Source organism: Musca vetustissima, unplaced genomic scaffold, assembly GCF_032173495.1.
Source record: "Musca vetustissima isolate MV318-11 ecotype Yass unplaced genomic scaffold, APGP_CSIRO_Mvet_v1 utg15341, whole genome shotgun sequence".
NCBI lineage: Eukaryota > Metazoa > Arthropoda > Insecta > Diptera > Muscidae > Musca > Musca vetustissima.
In genome coordinates, this window is record NW_026880581.1 from 296,649 (window position 1) to 320,053 (window position 23,405).

General features: G+C 34.4%; 1 protein-coding gene across 1 annotated transcript in view; it reads right to left on the reverse strand.

Annotated features, from left to right (window-relative positions):
- Positions 1-17,587, reverse strand: part of LOC133326266 (plectin) — a 58,286-nt gene extending 40,699 nt beyond the window's left edge. The window contains exons 1-4 of the mRNA XM_061534948.1: positions 17,499-17,587; positions 14,071-14,316; positions 13,411-13,899; positions 12,727-12,759 (exon numbers count right to left, since the gene is read on the reverse strand). Of these exons, the coding sequence (XP_061390932.1) occupies positions 12,727-12,759; positions 13,411-13,899; positions 14,071-14,316; positions 17,499-17,537 (807 nt within the window). The 5' untranslated portion in view covers positions 17,538-17,587. The remainder of the gene's footprint in view (positions 1-12,726; positions 12,760-13,410; positions 13,900-14,070; positions 14,317-17,498) is intronic.
- Between the last annotated feature and the right edge of the window lie 5,818 nt (positions 17,588-23,405).

Here is a 23,405-nt window from a genome sequence, read left to right on the forward strand (position 1 = left end):
GAAATGGTCCGTACATGGTACCAGTATATTTAAGTAGAACCTTTATATTGATAACAAATACGTTACGGTATATAGTCGAGGAGTAGACACTTTAGACACGTCAACATAGACTACGGTTGGGCGCCAGTGTATAACTTTTGTACAGGGTCGTATATACGAGGAATCAAGGCCTATTAATAAGGTCATCCTGGGAGGCAGTCTATTAAATTTGCTGCCAAAATCCATTATTAGACTTAAGAGAAAAACTTCTATATACCTCATTAGTATCAAACTTGAGACACGTCAACATAGATTACCGTTGGGCGCCATTTGACAATATTGCACCGAATTGTATACGCTAGGAAAAATATATACTTCATTCGAAGCAAATGTGAGACACGTCAACATAGACTACGGTTGGGCGCCAGTGTATAATTTTTGTGCAGGGTCATATATACGAGGAATCAAGGCCTATTAATAAGGACATTCTGGGAGGCCAGCTCCATATAAGCAGTCTATCAAGTTTGCTGCCAAAATCCATTATTGTGAATTGATTTCCGATGTGAGAACATAAACAAAGAATTATGGGAACCCCCCCATTCTCGATTTTAATTCTTCAAGATTTTCAAAGGGCTGGTAAATCAATACCAATGCTTGTTAAGGTATGTAACTTTGCATATATATATTTTTGAAGATGTACAAGAGAAGAAAAAATAATTTACAACAAATTTTTGTTATTGTTTTATTGTTGTTTTTTTTTTTAAATTAAAGAAAAGTCCTTATTTTTGGTGGCGGGCATGATAACTCCTCACGGCAACATCGGAATCCGAAAATTTCAACAGTGTTAGAAAGAGTACATGTCTGGCTCTCGTATGAACTAGGATTATTGACTTCGCTCTAAAATTAACAAAATAACGGACCTTTGAAAAAATATTTTAGGAAAATTGCCGATTTTTGACCAAAAACCAAGTTAAAAAAATACGGAAGTTCTTCACCGATTGGGTTTATCCTAGTTCATACGATAGCTATACACTCACAGAGAAACGTATAAAAATTTTGAATCGATTGGGTTATTAGTTTTTGAGTTATCGTACCCGTCATTCGTTTAGAGAAAAACGCGTTTAAATTTGAGTAGCCCTTTAGCCGTCACTTGCTGCTGACAGAATAAATCGGCATTTCTTCAAGAGTTCTTGAGATTTTCACTTGAAAGTTTGTAGGGACATTCTTGAATTAGTGTAGATTCGAAAAATTTTTGACCCCGAGATTGGGGGTTGGTCTCCTTAAGAGAAAAAAGCTGAAATTCGGTAGCTGGGCGACCTTATTAATAAATCTTGCGAGAATTCTATATACCTCATTAGTATCAAACTTGAGACACGTCAACACTGACTACCGTTGGGCGCCACTGCACAATATTGCACCGGGTCGTATACGCTAGGAGTAATATATACCTCATTCGAACCAAACTTGAGACACGTCACAATAGACTACGGTTGGGCGCCATTGCACAGTAGTATTTCGTTTCGGATTTAGCTCTACTGAAAGTCAACGTCCACATTTGTCCGACAATGAGCTTGAACATATGCATGTTTATTTAAGGATTACTTTATAGTTTATAAATAATAATATTTCGGCTAATAATACTTGTTTTAATCCGTTCTTATTTATATGTAGATATTATAAAAACCGATATCCATAACTCAACCTAAGGTTCGTTTTGTAAACTTTTTGTTTGTATAGTTCGCTACCGAAAAAACAGAATGGCTGACATTTAACTGAGAATCACCAAAGTCTTGAAATGGAATTGAAGTTGTTGGTGATGAAAGAAAACATTCTTCTACTCCACATAGCAAGGATTCTGATGAGAAGCCATGGCTGATTGAGAAGCGAACGTTGAAAGTCTTTATGCCTTTATAACCCAATGTTGCCCACAGGCAACAAAAATTTTCAGAGCTTATATTTAATACGCAGGTAATGAAAATATATTTTTTTGGCCATATATGTTAAGACGTAATAATAAGCGACACATATAAAACGAAAAATAAACCAGTAAGTAAAAGTAGTAAAGTCGGACTGGGCCGACTATATGATACCCTTCACCACATATGTATCATAACAGACGTCGCCTTTTCAAAGGAACATTGACATGAAATTGAACGAACTTAAATATGCGGTCTCTATCTATAACTAAACCGACCAACATCAATTCCAACACATGCCATTCTGCAACCTATTCCATACTTTGTAAATAGAATTAGAGCAAATTTTACACATGCTATTTAGTATGCTTCACTGTTTAAAATGTATCAATCAGGCACCCATTGATTATTTGATGTACAATCATATATATGGAAGCTATGCTATATCTAAATCTGAACCGATTTCAAGGAAACTTACTAGATATTAATTTTTATAAATTTCAGTACGTTGTTAATCGGCCTAGGTATGACCTTTAGTGCACCAGTTACTTAAAATCGGACGAAAGTATATATAGAAGCTATATGTAAATCTGAAGTTGCTGGATGAGCCGGGAGTTAAGTATCTGACTATACCTTAGTAAAAATCGACAAATCAAAGGCAAAAATCGAGATGTTTAAAAGTCTACTTTTGCGCTAGACTACATATCCCTAAACTGCACTAAAAGCGCGTTTAGATTATAGCTTTTATCGTGATAAAGTGCATTGTCTTGATTTAATTGCAAAATCGAGCAGAATTTAACTCGATTTACCATACAAAATTAAATTCTCTCAATATCTCGATTTGCTCTAATTCCTATGCTATAATCCAGTGAGAGGAGCAGTATAGTCGGACGGGGCCGACCATATGATACCCTACACAACTTCCACGAAAATATAACTCTCTGTAGTTCTATATTCTGAACTTGGGCAATATTTGCACCCCCTTGACCGACTAATTGTCAACAAATATAGATCGACTCGAAAAAACACAAACAATTAAGTTTTCGGTCCACCTCATCCCTATATTATTATCTGATCATCACCGAAAATTACAAGCGTTGTCCTTGAACATACCTGGATACTCATGGAAAATTTCAAAGCGATCAGAGCTATATATCCGCCTTCTAGTGTGGTAATGGGTTACTAAATAATATCTCAGTACTTAAGCACCTGTAAATATTTAAGTACAACTCCCACATCTGAGTACATACGACCATATATATGGTATCAATTTAAAGGTCAACCACTCCTCTTGGATATGCTATCAACTTCTTGGATCTTTGTTCTTCAGGGGTAAATACATAAGCTATAGAATACAAATTTTGTAATTTTTCACACAAAAGTCAGGGTCCATTTGACCCGCTAAATTTTGACCGATATTTATCAAAACATGCATGCTTATTCTCTGGTCCGATCCCCTTCTCCATGCCATAATTGCGGCATCTGGAGCGACCAGAAAAACCGTTATCCATTTCATCCCCTAAATATTAACCGATCTTTTCCAAAAACAATAGGAGACTGCATTGGCCAGAGCCCATCCTACATGCCAAATTTCGTAAAGATTGGTCCATAACTGTGGCCTGTATCGTGTTTAGAAATTATAATGGACGGACGGACACACATGTCTAGATAGACTCAGCTAGTCTAGATATGAAGATTGGGTCTAGGACCAATATTTCGCGGCGTTACAAACTTTTGGGGCTGCACAATGCTATAATACCCTGACAACATAGTTGTGTAGGGTATAAATCGCACATAGACAGAATACCCTGTACCACAGTGTGATGAAGGGTATAATAAATTTTCAGCAGCTGATATAGGCAGTTACTTCGAAGTAACTGCCTATATCAGCTGCTGAAAATTTATTATACCCTTCATCACACTGTGGTACAGGGTATTCTGTCTATGTGCATTTGTTTGTAACAGGCAAAAGGAATCAAGACAGACGCATGGTTCCTTTTGAGGTTATGCATAGTCCATTTACGCCTTGCTTAATTGTAAACAAAGTACATGTCGCAGTTTAGATTCGAATTGGATGAAATTTGGCACAGCTAATTTATTTGGCCCAAGGACGAACCCTATTGAAATTGGGAAAAAATCGGTTCAGATTTTTATATAGCTCCCATATATATTTTCGTCCGTACGCTGTGTCAAATTTCGTGCAAATTTGAGTCTAGAATGATGTGTGTTAAGTTTCGTGAAACTCGGTTCAGATTTCGATATAGGTCTCGTATATATTTTCGTCGATTTTATGTAAATTGTGCACCAAAGTCCCTATATATCCTTGGATTTGCACGAAATTTGGCATAGCGTAGTAAATTAGGTCTGGAATGATGTGTGTTAAGTTTCGTGAAAATATGTTCAGATTTCGATATAGCACCCACATTTATTTTCGTCCGATTTTATGTAAATGCTGCACCAAAGTCCCTGTATACCATTCGATTTGCACGAAATTTTGCATGGGGTACTGGATTAAGTCTAGAATTATGTGTGTTAAGTTTCGTGAAAATATGTTAAGATTTCGATATAGCTCCCATATATATTTTCGTCCGATTTTATGTAAATGCTGCACCAAAGGCCCTGTATACCTTTCGATTTGCTCGAAATTTGGCATGGGGTACTGAATTGAGTCTAGAATGATGAGTGTTAAGTTTCGTGAAAATCGGTTCCAATTTAGATATATCTCCCATATATATTTCGTCAGATTTTAGGTAAATGGAGCACCAAAGTCCCTATATATCCTTGGATTTGCACGAAATTTGGCATAGCGTAGTAAATTAGGTCTGGAATGATGTGTGTTAAGTTTCGTGAAAATATGTTAAGATTTCGATATAGCTCCCATATATATTTTCGTCCGATTTTATGTAAATGCTGCACCAAAGTCCCTGTATACCTTTCGATTTGCTCGAAATTTGGCATGGGGTACTGAATTGAGTCTAGAATGATGAGTGTTAAGTTTCGTGAAAATCAGTTCAAATTTAGATATATCTCCCATATATATTTCGTCCGATTTTAGGTAAATGGAGCACCAAAGTCCCTATATATCCTCGGATTTGCACGAAATTTGGCATAGCGTATTGCATAAGGTCTAGAGTGATGCGTGTTAAGTTTCGTGAAAATATGCTCATATTTAGGTATAGCTCCTATATATATATATATATATATATATATATGGGGACTAACCCCAAAAGCGGGCGAATATAAATAATTTTTTGAGGGACATGTGCCAGATAGATACCAGAGAAATAGTTAATCAAGATGGGTATGTTATAAGACATATTGCCACTCTCTCGATCGACGATCCTTTGGGTTGATTATAGATATCGGTTATAATTTTTATACGATATTGTTTAGAATTTTAATTAGTAGTTTTTTTTTTAAATTAATTATTCTTTATACTACATTGTAGCAATAGTGTATCAAGGTAAGGGCTCTAAAAATCTGTGTGGATTTGGAAAAAAACAACTAGGGGTCGATTGTTTAGCTGATTTTGTTTAGAAAATACTGCAAAATTTATAAAAAAAACTTTACTTTCAATTCCTAGCTTTTTGTTCTGGTTTTAGCAAATTTAGTGTAATTTTGAGTTAAATATTCTATTATTGTTTAATTAGCCGTTTTTTTATATCGTTGAATTTTTTGTTGTTTATTATTAAATCAAAACCTTTTTTGTTTTTATTTAGATTATTATGGATGGTGGTTGTTGTTGTTGTGATAGTGAAATATTTGTTTGATGTTTGTGCTAATGTTGTGTGTGTCTCTGCTAGATTTTTTGTTGGGATATAATAATTTGTTAAAGTGCTATTGTTTTTTTTTTGCTTTGAATGCTTTTAATGTAATTGTCTAGGAGGAAAACAAAAAAATAATGGACGACAACTAGAAAATGAGAAACGAAACCAAAAAACTGAAACACAATTCGGTGATGAATATTTAATGAGGTGCTCTATAATTTGAAGTTAGTAACAATGAAACTATTTTTTTGTTTTTTTTTATTTTTATTTTGTGCTTATGTTGGCTTTCACTTTTCTGGATGTTGGTGGGGTGTGGGGGTGTAATTTGGTTTGTGGTTGAGGTTAGGGCTAAGGGTGTAATGAGTAAAACAAATGTGGAGGGTTTTTTTATTGGTAATAGTAATTCTTTTTTTTAAAGACTGGGGAGGGTGGTTTTCTTTTTCAAATCAGGGTTATAATAGAGGGAAATACAGTGCTGCAATAATGTATGAGAAATTGCTTAGTTACCCGTTCAAAAACTTTCTGAACCTTTAAGTGAGGTTATGGCATTTTATGTTATTATGGAACATTATCTTTGAAAATATTATCCAAGTTTTGTAATTTCAATAATTAAAATTGGAGAGATTATATAATTTTAAACAATTATCTATGATATACAGTGAAGGAAAAATAATAAGTTAGTTAAGTCGGCCGGGCCGAACTTTGGATACCCTCCATCATAGTTATACTGATACATGCAGTGAAAATATAGGGAACATACCAAAAAGTGGGCATATACCGATAATTCTACAAACCGATTTATGTAAACTATTACGTACACCAAATACAAACTTCAGTAATTTTTAATGAGAAATTTTCCTAAAATCTGTAAGCTCCAAAAAGTGGACTGATACTGATAACGCATGGTAGAGTATAAAATCCTCAAACTACTGTAATTTAGATTACAAAGTTATATGAGGGTATGCCTAAAGGGGGACCAATATTGATTACATAGTGTAGGATGTAATGAATATTTGGGGATATGATTATATGAGGGCTATGCCTAATTAGTGACCGGTATATGCCAATTTTGAACCCAATATTTTAATTGTTTATCTCAATTCTTTCCTTCAGGAGGTATCACTATATTGAGGAGATGCCTAAATGTCTACCGATATATTTCATTATAGTGATGTTTGAGTTTTTTTATCACAATATCTTTAGAAGGCGGAATGTTTACAACAGATGGCTAAATAGTTTTTGTAGGGTAAAAATTTACTATTCCCATCCAATCAGATAACTATTTTAATATAAAAAGGGGGTTATATGGGAACTACCCCTAAAAAGGGGTGAATATTAATATTTTTGGTCGGGAGATTTGTAACCATATACGACTACAAAATACCAAATTTCAGCGAATTCGGTTGAAAAACGCGATCAAGAACCTCAAAATATCGAAAATTGGGGGTACCCTTATATGAGGGCTGCCCGAAAAAATAGACCTATATTTATAATTTTTTGTGGGGAGATTTGATACCCAATAAGAACTGAAAGTACGAAATTACAGCCAATTCGGTGAAAAAATCCGGTCAAAACCCCCCCGAAAACTGGAAATTGGGAGGTACCCTTATATGGTGGCTACCAGGAAAAAGTGGGCCTATAAGAACCCCATGTACCAAATTTCAGCGAATTCAGTTGAAACCCGCGCTCAAGAACCCTAAAATACCGAAAATTGGGGCGTACCCTTATATGGGGGCTATCCGAAAAATGGATATTCATAATTTTTAGAATAGAGGTTTGCTACCCAATAAGAACTCAAAGTACCGAATTTCAGTGAATTCGGTCGAATAATGCGACCAAAATACCGCAAAATTAGGGGTACCCTTATATGGGGGCTATCCGAAATATGGACCCATATTTATAATGAACTCAATGAACAAAATTTCAGCGAATTCAGTTGAAAAACACGCTCAAGAACCTCAAAACGCCGAAAATTGGGAGGAACCCTTATATGGGAGCTATGCCTAAACGTGGACCGATAAAGCCCATCTTCGAACTTGACCTGGCTACAGACAAAAGACGACTCTATGCAAAATTTTGGCGCTGATTACAAAAGACAGATAGACGGAGAGACAGAGGACAGACAGACGGACATGGTTACATCGTCATAAAATTTTACGCTGATCAAGAATATATATACTTTATAGGGTCGGAAATTATTATTTCTATGAGTTACAAACGGAAAAACAAAATTAATATACCCTCCATACTATGTTGGAGGCTATAAAAAACTTAGTAAGAAAAAGTTTATACTAAAAACTTCTTCTTCATATATTGGTAACTTCAATAATTAATAGATCGTTCTCGAACTTAACGTTTTGGTCTTTTATCTTGATATCCTCTGAAGGTGGAATGACTACAACAAATGGCTAAATCGTCTATGAGGGGGAGGGTGGCGAATATATATAATTTTTGGGAGGGACATGTGTCACCATGGGTGACGTGATAGATACCAAGGAACGGCTCTGATTGGCTTTAACATGCAAAGCCCAGGCTTATCTTGGTCCGTTTTTCATCTCAATAGTGGACACTGACTTCCCCGTGGTGTCACCTGGGATAGCTACTTTCAGCCCCCGTTGATATAGTGAGCTGATATATGCACCGAGTTCGCCCATAACAACTATAATGGATTGAGGCATTGGGGTAGTTGCCCACACTCGGAAAACGCCACCTACTATGAATTGACAATGAAAAAGGAAACCAAACCTCCCGGAAACTTATAAAGGATCACAAAATGTGAATCTGCACATGGAATTTGCTCACATTGAACAGAACAAGCACAGTTTTCGCTTTGGCCTGTGTACTCAAGAAGTACAAAGTCGATATTATTGCCTTACAGAAAATGCGATGGAATGGGACAGGCGGTAAGTAAATCAAATGATTACGCACTGTATGAAACGATACATAAATTTGACTGGGGATTTATATTTAGCAGGAGAATAAAAGACATTGTCTCCAGATTCACTGCAGTAGATGAGCGAATTAGTATAATCCGTAGAAAAGCTGGGTTCTTCTACATCAGCCTCCCAGCTCCGACGGAAGACAAAGATCAGCAGACCAAAGACATATTCTACGAGGACCTAGAAACAGCATATGACCGCTGCCATCATATTAAAATTCTGCTAGGAGATTTTAATTTGGCCTCACTGTCGGAAAATCCAGCCTCCATGAAGAAACGGCAGGAGGTTGTTTGACTTCGCGGCAGCAAAAACAGAGAAATGCATACCCAATACATTGACAAGACGATATGTGTATATGTGTAGAGGAATAAGTCTCCTTCTCATTGCGTATAAAGTGCTATCCAGCGAGCAGTGTGAACGACTGAAACCAATAGTCAATGACATTATTGGACCATACCAATGCGGCTTCAGCCCTGGCAAATCCTCCATTGACCAGATTTTCACTCTGAGCCAAATCCTGGAAAAGACCCACGAAAAACACTTTCCACCTATTTGTCAACTATACTCGTAAAGCGGCATTCGACAGCTCAATCTGTCCCTGGCTCCCATATAAGGGTACCCGCAAAATTTCGGTATTTTGGGGTTCTTAAGCGCGTTTTCAGCCGAATTCGCTGAAATTTGGTACACTGGGTTCTTATTGGATACAAAATGTCTCCACAAAAAATTATAAGTATAGGTCCCCCATATAACGGTACCTCTTAATTTTCAGTATTTTGGGGGTTTTGATCGTATTTTTCCTTCGAATGTGGCTGTAATTTAGTATTTTGAGTTCGTTATAGGTTTCAAATCGCTCCACAAAAAATTATAAGTATATGTCCATTTTTTTCGGATAGCCCCCATATAAGGTCACCCCCAATTTTCGGTATTTTGGGGTTCTTGAGCGCGTTTTTCAACCGAATACGCTGAAATTTGGAACATTCAGTTCTTATTGGGTACTAAATGTCTCCACAAAAATTATAAATATAGGTGCACTTTTTCTGGTAGCCCCCATATAACGGTACCTCCTAATTTTCAGTATTGTGGGGGTTTTGATGGTATTTTTTCACCGAACTGGCTGTAATTTAGTATTTTGAGTTCTTAGTAGGTACCAAACCTCTTCACAAAAAATTATAAATATATAATAATTATAAATATAGGTCCATTTTTTCGGATAGCCCCCATATAAGGGTACCCCCAAATTTCAGTATTTTGAGATTCTTGAGCACGTTTTTCAACCGAATTCGCTGCACTAATTTCGAAAGAAATAATAAGATGGGCAAAGTGTGGATGAAATCAAATTTTTTTGAAACAAATTTGGTCCAAACAAACATGGGGTCTAGGACCATAATCGGTTTGTAGAAATGTCGGTATAGGTACACTTTTTGGTATGTTCCCTATATTTTTACTTCAAGTGCCTGTCAGTATATCTATGGTGGAGGGTATCCAAAGTTCGGCCCGGCCAAACTTAACGTTTTTTCACTTGTTTTAGTTTAGTAAGAAATCAGCGTAGGTAGATAATGTCTAAATATCGATACTCTCAGATAAATTATTGTGTATAATTTGTTTAAAAAAAACGATCGTTATCTAGATCGTTGTATAAGTTTATCTGAAATAGTTTTCTATATTATCTACTTTAATAGATAAAATATCCAGACTCTCAGACAACTTATGGTGTATATTTTATAAAAAAATTGTAGTTAACTTATCTAGACCGGGTATATATTTATCCTTTATAGTTTTTTTTAATTATCTACTTTAATAGATATTATATAGAGGCTCTCAAATAAATTGTGATGTATAATTTATAAAAAAAATTTAGATAATTTATTTAGACCCTTGTATACATTTAGCTGATGTATATTTCTAAATTATCTATTTTAATAAATAATTTATCTGAGTGCTTGGATAATCTCAAATAAATTATGATGTAGATAAAATGTAGATAATTCATCTATACCATTGCATATGTTTATCTAAAAGAATTTTCTAATTTTCTACCTTGTTTTTAACTTAAAACCAGTAAGGAAAGTAGTAAAGTCGGACTGGGCCGACTATATGATACCCTTCACCACTGGGGATACATGTGTGGAATATGTATCCTAACAGACGTCGCCTTTTCTAAGGAACATTGACATGAAATTGAACGAACTTAGATCGGACGAAAATAAATATGGGAGCTATATATAAATCTGACCCGATTATCTCGAAACTTAGCACACATCATTCTGGACCTAATTCAGTACTCTGTGCCGAATTTCGTGCAAATCGAAAGATATATAGGGACTTTGAACTTCGGACGAAACTATATATGGGAGCTATATCTAAATCTGGCCCGATTTTCTCGAAACTTGGCACACATCATTCTGGACCTAATTCAGTACTCTACGCCAAAATTCGAGAAAATCGAAAGATATATGTGTACTTTGGTGAATCATTTACATTAAATCGGACGAAAATATATATGGGAGCTATATCTAAATATTGACCGATTTTCTTGAAACTTAGCACACATCATTATGGACCTAATTCAGTACTCTGTGCCAAATTTCGTGCAAATCGAAAGATATATAGGGACTTTGGTGCACCATTTACCTTAAATCGGACGAAACTATACTAAATCTGACCCGATTTTCTCGAAACTTTGCACACACCATTCTGGACCTAATTCAGTACTCTGTGCCAAATTTCGTACAAATCGAAAGATATATAGGGACTTTGGTGCACCATTTTCCTTAAATCGGACGAAACTATACTAAATCTGACCCGATTTTCTCGAAACTTTGCACACACCATTCTGGACCTAATTCAGTACTCTGTGCCAAATTTCGTGCAAATCGAAAGATATATAGGGACTTTGGTGCACCATTTACCTTAAATCGGACGAAACTATATATGGGAGCTATATCTAAATCTGACCCGATTATCTCGAAACTTAGCACACACCATTCTGGACCTAATTCAGTACTCTGTGCCAAATTTCGTGCAAATCGAAAGATATATAGGGACTTTGGTGCACCATTTTCCTTAAATCGGACGAAACTATATATGGGAGCTATATCTAAATCTGACCCGATTTTCTCGAAACTTTGCACACACCATTCTAGACCTAATTCAGTACTCTGTGCCAAATTTCGTGCAAATCGAAAGATATATAGGGACTTTGGTGCACCATTTTCCTTAAATCGGACGAAACTATATATGGGAGCTATATCTAAATCTGACCCGATTATCTCGAAACTTAGCACACACCATTCTGGACCTAATTCAGTACTCTACGCCAAATTTCGTGCAAATCGAAGGATATATAGGGACTTTGGTGCACCATTTACCTTAAATCGGACAAAACTATATATGAGAGCTATATCGAAATCTGAAGCGATTTTTCCCATTTTCAACAGGGTTCGTCCTGTGCCAAATTTCATCCAAATCGGATTATAAATGCGACCTGTATTTTGTTAACAAAAACACATGGACGGACGGTCGGACAGACGGACATGCATAAATCGACTCAGAAAGTGATTCTATGCACATTCTCAAAAGGAACCATGGGTCTATCTCGATTATTTTTCCCTGTTACAAACATATGCACATAGAGATAATACCCTGTACCACACTGTGGTGAAGGGTATACAAAAGACGAGTTGATAATATAAATCATAATATTTTAAGATAAATTATCTACGAAGATAAATATCTGTTGTCATTTGCCATAACCTCATTTAAATTTGCAGCACTGTATAAATTGGTAAACTAAAAAATATTTTTTTTCCCAATTGAGGTTTGATTTTCTACCGGTTAAGCGGTTGGGGGAAACATATGGGGTACGGAAAGGTTACGCTTTCCACTTCAAATGCGGGTTAGTTACAAAGAAATCAAAAACAAAAACTACAATTACTAAATTCCCTGCTGGCAAAATTGGTGTTAGTTTTCAAATTGTTTGCTCAAAAAAACAACAACAATAACTATTTTTTTAAATTAAAAAAAAAATTATTCAAATAAAAACTTAACTGTTATACAATATATGTTTGTATATATAAATTGATATATAGATATGTAAAGATAAATGTCAAAAAAATTAAGGCTTACTTTATGTAGTGTGGTTTGTTCTTCTAGCTGCATCTAATAGTTTTTTTTTTTAATATTTATTCGGTTTTGGTTTGGTATTGGTTTAAATATTTGGTTGTGGTGGTATTTGGTGGTGATGGAACGGTTGATAATTGGTTGGTTGTATTTAAGAGGAGTAGAGTAGTTATTGGTTGTATTAGTTGGTTGTAGAACATATAATAGTTGTTGTAGTTGGCGATGTAGTTGATGATAAAGGTAGTAGTAGTAGTAGTAATAGGAGGAGTAGTAGTAGTAGATATTCAATATATATTTGGAGTTGATATAGAATATTTTTTTTAATAAAAAAAAAAAACAATAACGAAAAAAATATAGGAAAATTTTGTATAAGTATAGAGTATTGTAACATTTAGAGATATTTATATTGAAATATATTTATATTCAAATATATTTATATAAAAAAATATATTTATGTATATATATACCATAAATACAAATATGTATACAAATATTTATAATAAGTTGATATGTATTAAATATTCGCAACACAGTTAACATTTATCACAAGGGAAATATTTCTTGTTCTGTTTTCTGTTTTTTTTTTGTTTGTTTTTAGGATAGGTAATCAATCCACTAACAACTACATAATAATATTATTTATTATCATCTAAATAACAACAACATCAACAATTAATAATTCTCTTATACCTGAGATCTTTCCAAGTCATGTTTAAGGCGTTCATTTTCCAATTCCAAACGGGCTATACGCTGTTTTGTCGTCTCCCAATCGGCATTGCTACGGCCCATTTCACACGTGGCCTTTTCGAGTTCCGCCTTCGATTTGCCCAGTTCACTTTGCGATGCCTCCAATTTAATTTCCAAACGTTCACGTTCGGTAACGGCACGCTCCAATCGAGTGTTCAACTTTTCCACTTCGCTTTCGAGGGCCCTCAGCTTGATCTTGTAGTCGGCAATTTCACGCTCATGCAGTTCACGTTCTTCTTGCTTTTCGTGTTCGGCACGATCTCGCTGTTCTCGTAGCTGAGCCATTTGCTTTTCTTTGTCGCCAATGGCCTCTTCGAGACTTGTGAGAGCGCCCTCAGAACTGCTATGATGAGCTTGCATTGCCGACAAACGGGCCCGGGCCATATCCACCTGATTGTCTTTCTCCTTAAGCAAATCTTCGAGATTTTCAATCTATACAAAACGAGTGTTAAGAAAATGTTAACAACAACAAGAGGGGGGAGGGTGGTTGTTCCAAAAGAGAAATAAAAACAAAATTTTTTGGTATTAGGATTATGTGGTTATACTACTAGGAATCATTTTTTTTCAATATTATTAGTTTTCAAAACGAATCTAAAAAAACACCTTTCTCTGCAGCACACATATTTTACGATCTTTGATCTCCATGTGATCCTTGAGCTCGGTCAATTCGCTCGTCAAACGGTTGCGTTCCTGCACCGTTTGCAGTGTGCCCTGAGTCTTCTTCTCCAGCAGGCGATTCTTCTCCTCGAGCCGGGCCCGCAGCTCCTCAACATCAGCCTGCAGCATATTGTAGTGTTCCTCCTTGGCACATAGTGACTCCTTTAACACCGCAATATGCCGTTGGTAGTCCTGTGTGGAAAATTTAAGTTTTGTAAAAATCTTGTTTCAACAATTTTATTTCACCAATTAACTAATCTACAGGGAATAGGGCTACATCATTGAATTTCTCCTACATTACTTTATTTTAGGGGTAGAAGGATTTTTATTTGGAAATTGTTCAAAAATTGTGGCTACATCTTAAAAATTATTTTTTTTATACCCTCCACCATAGTATGGAGGGTATATTAGTTTTGTTTTTTCGTTTGTAACTCATCGAAATAATCATATCCGACCCTATAAAGCCGTGTCCGTTCCGACGATATAGCCATGTCCGTCTGTCTAAAAGAATTGAGATATATCGCCAAAATTTTGCATAGGGTCTTTTGTCTGTAGGCAGGTCAAGTTCGAAGATGGGCTTTATAAGTCCACGTTTAGGCATAGCTCCCATATAAGGGTACCCTCCACGTTTAGGCATAGCTCCCATATAAGGGTACCCTCCAATTTTCGGTATTTTGGGGTTCTTGAGCGTGTTTTTCAAACGAATTCGCTGAAATTGGCTACATTTGCATAGGGTCTTTTGTCTGTAGGCAGGTCAAGTTCGAAGATGGGCTTTATGGGTCCACGTTTAGGCATAGCTCCCATATAAGGGTACCCTCCACGTTTAGACATAGCTCCCATATAAGGGTACCCTCCAATTTTCGGTATTTTGGGGTTCTTGAGCGTGTTTTTCAAACGAACTCGCTGAAATTGGCTACATTGGGTTCTTATTGGGTAATAAATATCTCCACAAAAAATTATAAATATAGGTCCACTTTTTCTGGTAGCCCCCATATAACGGTACCTAATTTTCAGTATTTTGGTGTTTTTTATCGTATTTTTCCGCCGAATTAGTTGTAATTGGTATTTTAAGGCCTTAAAAGGTTCCAAATATCTCCACAAAAAAAAAAATATGAATATAGGTCAATTTTTCGGATAGCCCCCATATAAGGGTACCCTCAATTTTCTGTATTTTGGGGTCCTTGAGCGCGTTGTTTAACCGAATTTGCTGATATTTGGTATTTTGTAGTCGTATACGGTAACAAATATTCGCCCTCTTTTTGGGGTAGTCCCCGTATAACTCCATTTGTATACCCTACACAACTATGTTGTCAGTATTATTATAGCTTTGTGCAGCCCCAAGAGTTTGTAACGTCGCGAAATATTGGTCCTAGACCCACCTTTAAGTATACCGATCGTCATATCTCGACTAGATGAGTCGATGTAGACATATGTGTCCGTCTGTCTGTCCATTATAATTTGTAAACACGATACAGGCCACAGTTATGAACCAATCTTCACGAAATTTTGCATGTAGGAAGGGTTCGGCCCAATGAAGACCCCTATTGTTTTTGGTAAAGATCGGTTAATATTAAGGGATGAAATTGACCAAATACTTAATTTTTGTCGGTTTTTCTGATCGCTCCAGACATCTCGAATTTTTACTTGGAGAAGGGAATTAGTCCAAAAAATAAGCATGTCTGTTTCAATAAAGATCGGCCAATATTTAGCGGGTCAAATGGACCCTGAGTTTTGTGTGAAAAATTACAAAATTTGTGTTCTATGGCATACATGTTTACTCCTGAAGGACATAGAGCCGAGAAGTTGATAGTATATCCAAGAGGAATGATTGGCCTTTAAATTGATACCAATTATATTGTCGTATTTAATCGGATGTGGGAGTTTCACGTAAATATTTACAGGTGCTTACGTATTCAGATATTATTTAATAAGCCATTACCACACTAGAGGGCGGCAGTATAGCGCTGATCGCTTTGAAATGTTCCATGAGGTTCCAGTTATGGTCAAGTACAACGCCTATAATTTTCGGTTATGATCATATAATAATATTGAGATTAAGTGGACCGAAAACTTAATTTTTTGTGTTTTTTTCGAGTCGATCTATAGGCCACAATTGAAAGGCGAACATTACGGTGAACCCACGGAGAAGGGAATCTGGACAAGTGATTGGAAGAGCTGTGCTGAATATTAGTAATATTTGTTGACCTCTAGTCGGTCAAGAGGATGCAAATATCGCGAAATATTGCCCAAGCTCAGAAATACACCGCAGAAAGTTAGATTTTCGTGTATGTTGTGTAGGGTATCATATGGTCGTCCGACTATACTGCTCCGCTCACTGATTTATATTAAAATAGTTATCTGAATCGTTCCGCGTTTTGAGTGTGGTTCTAAGATTCTGTTATAATCATTTCACCTGCGGAGGATAGTGATATAAAAAATTCGAACGTAAGGTTCGATAATGAACTATAGCCGCATTTAGACCTAACCCCTGTGTGGGAGGTACGAGAAGGAGTGTACCGATATTCCCCATCTACAAACTTGAACTAAGTTTGGAAGTAATAATAAGATGGGCAAATCAAATGAAATCAAAATGTTCTGAAACAAATTAGGTCCAATGAAACATGGGGTCTAGAACCAATATTTGGATGAGGCACATTTTAATCGTGTCAAAGTGTATACACCCTCATTATAGTACGTTTACATTTAACCGGATTACGTTAACCCAGTGGGTTTCAATTGTCTATTCCTTTGCATATACTCAAATAAATCCTCATAAGGTAGGTTAACCCGGTAAAAAGTTCTAATGTACAAGGAGTTTTAGCTATAAAGCTGAGGGTATAATTATCCATTAAAAATTTCTGATATTTGTATTATAGTTTACATAATCGGTTTGTAGAAATGTCGATATTGGTCCACTTTTTGGTATTTTCCCTATATTTTCATTTCAAGTACCTGTCAGTATGGTGGAGGTTATCCAAAGTTCGGCCCGGCCGAACTTAACGCTTTTTCACTTGTTATTTAATGTTCTTGATATCGTCAGCCCGAACTTAACACCGGTTTTGGTTCTTTCGTAATATTCTTCAGTTAGTTGTTTTTTTACGAAGAATTTGAATTATTTTTTCATTTTGAATTTTTTATGTTCTCTTTAAAAGTGTTTTTTTAATCTCGTTGATGTTTTTTATTTTTTCTTCGGGAATATTACTTGTTTGTTTTAGAGCATTTATTTAAATATTTTTGAACAATTTCCAAATATATAACTACATATGTATGTATTTACAATTAGTAATGCTAAGGTGGCCACTAAATACTAGTAATATTATATATTTTTTTATTTTGTGTGTTTATTTAATTAATAATTGATTTGATCGCTTTACCTGATGTTGTTCTTCCAATGTTTTCATTTTGGCCGCCATAGCCAAAATTTCTTGATCCCTCCTCTGTATTTCAAGACGGAATTCGTCCAACTGTTAAAAAACAAATTGTTGTTTGTTTTTTTTTTTTTTGAGTGGGAGTAAAAAAGATTCAATTAAAAAAAAATAGAAAAAGAAAATATTTTAGAAAATATATTTCAATATAATTTTTTGTTTAGTAAAAAATCAGACGACACACAGAAGAGATGTCATGAGAATTATTTTCTGGTTTTTTTTATGATGAAAATCATGTTAATGAATGAAAATCTCGAATACGATCGATAAATGTTTGTCATGATAGTAGCTATGGTAGTCCGTCTGTTTGTCCATTGTCTTTATGGTGTTGTGTTGGTTCAGTTGGGTCATGTGATGAAAAAAAAACAAAAGGAAAATAAAAACAGTTCTTCATTTTCGTTTTGGCAACATTTCCTTTGAGGGCGAAAATGTTGTTCGGAAGTCTTTAATACTTTTCGGTTCGTCCGGTCATTTGTCGAATGGTCTTTTGTTTTTTTTTTTTATTTTTAAGCAATAAATTTTACATTTCGTCTTTATTTGGTTTTTCTTTTCATTCTATTTTGTTGCCCTATTTCTCATGATGTATTGATAACAAAACTGTTTGTGTCTACTTCAAACTTTTTCAAGGAAATCAAGGAATGTTGAAATACCAGCTGTTAAATTGCTTTGCCAAAAATTAAAAAAAAAAATACTAAAGTTAATGACAGTTTGATGGTCAGTTGTTTTTGTTTTTTAAGTATTTTTTTCTTTATTTATTTATTTTTATTTCTTTTTTCATGTTTTATTGTTTATGGAAATTTATTTTATTATTTTCTTCTTCTTGTTGTTGTTTAATAATACTTTTTTTCTCTAGTTTAATATTTTGTTATATCAAATATTCGTTTGTTTTGTTGTTGTTGTTTATTTTTATTTTTCGACAAATACAATAGTTGAGTTGAAAATGTTTTTTTGTTGTTGTTATTTATTTTTTTCTTTTTATTTTGGTTTAGCTTGAAAATTTTGTTGTTGTTATTTTGTAAATTATTATTAAAAAGGAATACAAACACAGTTTGGTTGCTTGAGATACGATATCTAACTTATGCGGTAAATGCAAAAAAACTCTTTGTTTTTTTCTTTCTTTCTTTGTATTTGAGGTTATGTATGATATAATTATCTAATTGCTATTAATAATAATGCTTTGCTTATTTTTGTTTTTTTTTAATATTTGCTATGTTATATATGTATGTTGTTGTGAGTATATATGTATGTATGTTTGTGTATGGGATTTAAAATGTTTTGTAATGTAAAATATATAATTAAATATTTTTTGTTAATATTTATAATGTTCGTTATAGTTTTGAAGCATTTACATTTATATGTATATGTGTGTCATGTATTTTTTATAGGCAAATCCTAATTGAAAAAAGGAAAATATAAAAGAAAAAACCAGTAAGGAAAGTAGTAAAGTCGGACTGGGCCGACTATATGATACCCTTTACCACTTTATGTATATTGTACATATCGACGCCTCCGAACCATAGAATGCTAGGTTGAATTGGCATGTTTTAAAGTTCTTTACGTTTTTAGATACTACGGCCCTTAATTTAAATTCACTAAAATTTTGGTAATCATCGACCAATCCAAACCAAAGTTATAAGCAAAAATGTACTTAGCATGGCACGTACGATTAAAGAAACCTCCATACTTTGAAAGCTTCTACTGAAAAACTCACTTTTCAGACTTACCATACTATGGATCGGAGGCGTCGTCACGTCAATGTTCCCTCGAAGGAATACATACACCTTTCTGCAACATGTGCTAAATTTAATTTCAATAGGGCAGATTAAGAATCGTTTGTGTACAATGGGACAAATTTATGGAAATCGATTTATAGCAAAATTGATACACCCTACTCAATATGCCGCACTGTTAAAAATACAAATATATATAAAAACATTAGGAGTTTGGTGCACCATTTACCTAAAATCGGACGAAAATATATATGGGAGCTATATCTAAATCTGAATCGATTTTCTGAGAACTTAACACACATCATTCTGGACCTAATTCAGTACCCTATGCCAAATTTCGTGCAAATCGAAATATATATGGGGACTCTGGTGGCCCATTTTTCTTACATAGGTCGAAAACATATATGTGAGCAATATGTAAATTTGACCCGATTTTCTTGAAACTTAACACACATTATTCTAGGCTTAATTCAGTACGACATGCCAAATTTCGTGCAAATTGAAAGATATATAGGGATTTTGCTATATCTAAATCTGAATGGATTTTCTCAGCACTTAACACACATCATTCTGGATCTAATTTAGTACGCTATGCCAAATTTCGTGCAAATCGAAAAATATATGGGGACTCTGGTGGCTCATTTTCCTTACATCGGACGAAAACATATATGGGGGTACCCGTATATGGGGGCTATCCGAAAAAATGGATCTATATTCATATTTTTTTGTGGAGAGATTTGGTACCCATTATTAACACAAAATTCTAAATTACAGCCAATTCGGTGGAAAAATACGATAAAACCCCCAAAATACTGAAAATTGGGAGGTACCGTTATAAGTGGACCTATATTTATAATTTTTTGTGGGCAGATTTAGTACCCAGTAAGAACGCAATGTACCAAACTTCAGCGAATTCGGTTGAAAAACGGGCTCAAGAACCCGAAAATACCGAAAAATTAGGGGGGGGAGTACCATTATATGCATATAAACGTGGACCGATAAAGTCCATCCTGCCTGCAGACAAAAATGCAAATTTTGGCGATCTATCTCAATTCTTTTAGACGCTAGAGAGATTACAACATACAGACGGACCCCTGACTTGGCAACCCATAATTAATTTTAATTTCAGCAAGTCAAGGAAAAATAGAAAAGCGTTTAAAATATAAAAAATATCTATAAACAGAAAGCCTTCTTTTCATCTGTTAGAGGCCTCCATTCTATAAACCGAAGGTCTTTAAGAGATTAGACTGTAATGAACAGAAGAATTTAATAATTTACATGAGTCTTCAATAAAGTCAATGAAACTACGACAGAGAACCGACTAATATACGAAAGGATCTATATATAATCTAGGAACAGGATCTATATATCATAAACTTTATGTTGAACTTAGACCCTTAGTAGAACTTTTCTAAATAGAATGCCATGAATATGACATACTATATTTAGAACTTCTGCGGGTTTACCTTATTTAGAAGATCGTGTATATAGAAGATTTTCCAAGCATATATAATCATTTATTTAACTTTTCTATATTGAAGATCTTCTATACATTTGAAGTACGTAAAATATCATTTAAGGGGACACCCTCATTCTCGAATCTACACTAATTCAAGAATGTCCCTACAAAATTTCAAGTGAAAATCTCAAGAAAGTCTCTTGAAGATATAGCCGATTTATTCTGTCAGCAGCAAGTGACGGCTGAAGAGCTTCTCAAACATTAAACTCGTTTTTCGCTAAACGAATGGCGGGCACGATAACTCAAAAACTAACAACCCTTAATTTCATCCACTTAATTTGTTGTCACCCTGTACCTGGCTAATGTTTTCCTCAACTATTCATTAACCATCCAATTATGTAATTTTCTTTTCTTTTTTTTCAAATAAATATAAATCTAAGTAATGATGATTACAATTTAATCAAATAATAAAAATCAAAGTGTGAGTGTGTGTACATAAGAGTATTTATTGTTTGTGTAGCGTTGAAGTGCCACAGTGATTGGATGGATGGATGGATGAATGGATGTTCATCAATCATCATATCGTATACTATGAAGATGTATGTTTGTAAGAATGTATGTGTGTTTGGATGTACTCGATAGCTGTTTTGTTAAGTAGTTTTAAGCTACATTCATTGGTTGTTATTGTTATTTGAGTTGAGGTGTTTGTTATACATATATAAATGCAAATACAACACATGGTTCTTCTTGTTGTTGTTGTTGATTTTCTTCAAGTGTATACGAGTATACTTGTATGTATTTGTAATAGTATAATATAATAATATTAAATATGTTTAGGTATAGGTATAGTTTTTTTTTGTTGTTGTATTAAATATATATACTTTTATATATATGTTTGTTTGTTTGTTTTTGTATGTAAGTGTATAGTTTATATAAATATATATGTATATAAATAAAAAGTTAAGAATATAAATTGGTATTATAGTCAATGTATAAATATATAGTATATATATATAGAAAGTAGGTATGTGTATATGTAGGTAATTAGTAGGCTATTTAGTTATTTGGTTTAATTTTTTTTTTTGCTTTTGTATTTGATAATATGCAGGGGGTGTTTATATGTTGGGGTTTGCTTTTTGTATACAGAATTTGGGTATGTATGTGTTGTTGTTTTTGTTTGTCTTAATACTTTTAAGTAGTTTTTTCGTTTTGTTTTTTTTATCATTATCGTACTTTGTTTCTTATTTTCATCATTACTAATACATTTGAAATACTAATAGGAATTATGTTTGTTGTTTTTTTATTGTGGGGTTACAATTGATTAATGTTTTTATTTATCTAATAATACAATTTTTTTGGTGGCTTATTTATTTTTTTTTAATTTTTTTAATACGTTTTCCTGTTAGTTATCCTTCCCTTTATATCTATGAATATTTGTTTTTTGTTTTGTCGTTGTAATCGTTGTTAATGAGATGATGAAATCTTTATATCAATTCACGGTGATGATTGATAATGAAGAAGATGCCGATACTTCTTTGTGGTTGTTGCTAATTAAGATGATGATGATGATGGTGGTGAGGATGATGATAATAAAGACGATGCGAGATTTGAGCCGGCAGTGTTTGAAAATAAATAATTCTTGTAGGAATTTTTCAATATATTTTTTTGTGGATTAAAAAAAAAATATTTATATGGACACTTTATTAACTTTAAGTTCATGGGAAAGTAATCATATCCTAGGCATTAGAAGAATTGGAAGGTATATATTAGAATGTTTTTTTTCCTCCGAAAATGAACCTGAATGGATTTGTAATGAAACCAAGAGGGGACCAATGTCGACGATGAAATTTGATTTTTTTATACCCACAGTGTGGTGGTACAGGGTATTATGTCTTTGTGCAACTGTTTGTAACAGTCAAAAGGAAACGAGATAGACCCATGGTTCCTTTTGAGAATATGCATAGAATCACTTTCTGAGTCGATTTATGCATGTCCGTCCGTCCGTCTGTCCATTGTAAACAAAGTGCAGGTCACATTTATTATCCGAATGAGATGGAATTTGGCACAGATCATTTAGTTGGCCCAGGAACGGACCCTATTGAAATTGGGAAAAAAATTGGTTCAGATTTAGATATAGCTCCCATGTATATTTTCTTCCGATTTTAGGTAAATGGAGCATCAAAGTTCCTAAATATGCTTCGATTTGCAAGAAATTTGGCATAGCGTATTCATTTAAGTCTAGAAAGATGCGTTTTAAATTTCGTAAAAATCGGTTCAGATTTAGATATAGCTCCCATATATAGTTTTGCCCGATTTTAGGTAAAGGGTGCAGCAAAGTCCCTAAATATGCATCGATTTGCCCGAAATTTGGCATAGCGTACTGAATTGAGTTTGGAAAGATGTGTGTTAAAATTCGTAAAAATCGGTTCAGATTTAGATATAGCTCCCATATATATGTTCGCCTGATTTTTCGCAAATGATGCACCAAAGAGTCAAATTTAAGCGGATTGGCACGAAATTTTGCACAACGCACTGAAGTTAGGATAGACCAACGAGTGCCAAGTTTAGTTGAAATCGGTTCAGATTTAGATATAGCTCCCATATACATTATAGTCCGATTTTAAGCTAATGGTGCACCATAGATTTAAATTTAAGTGGATTGGCACA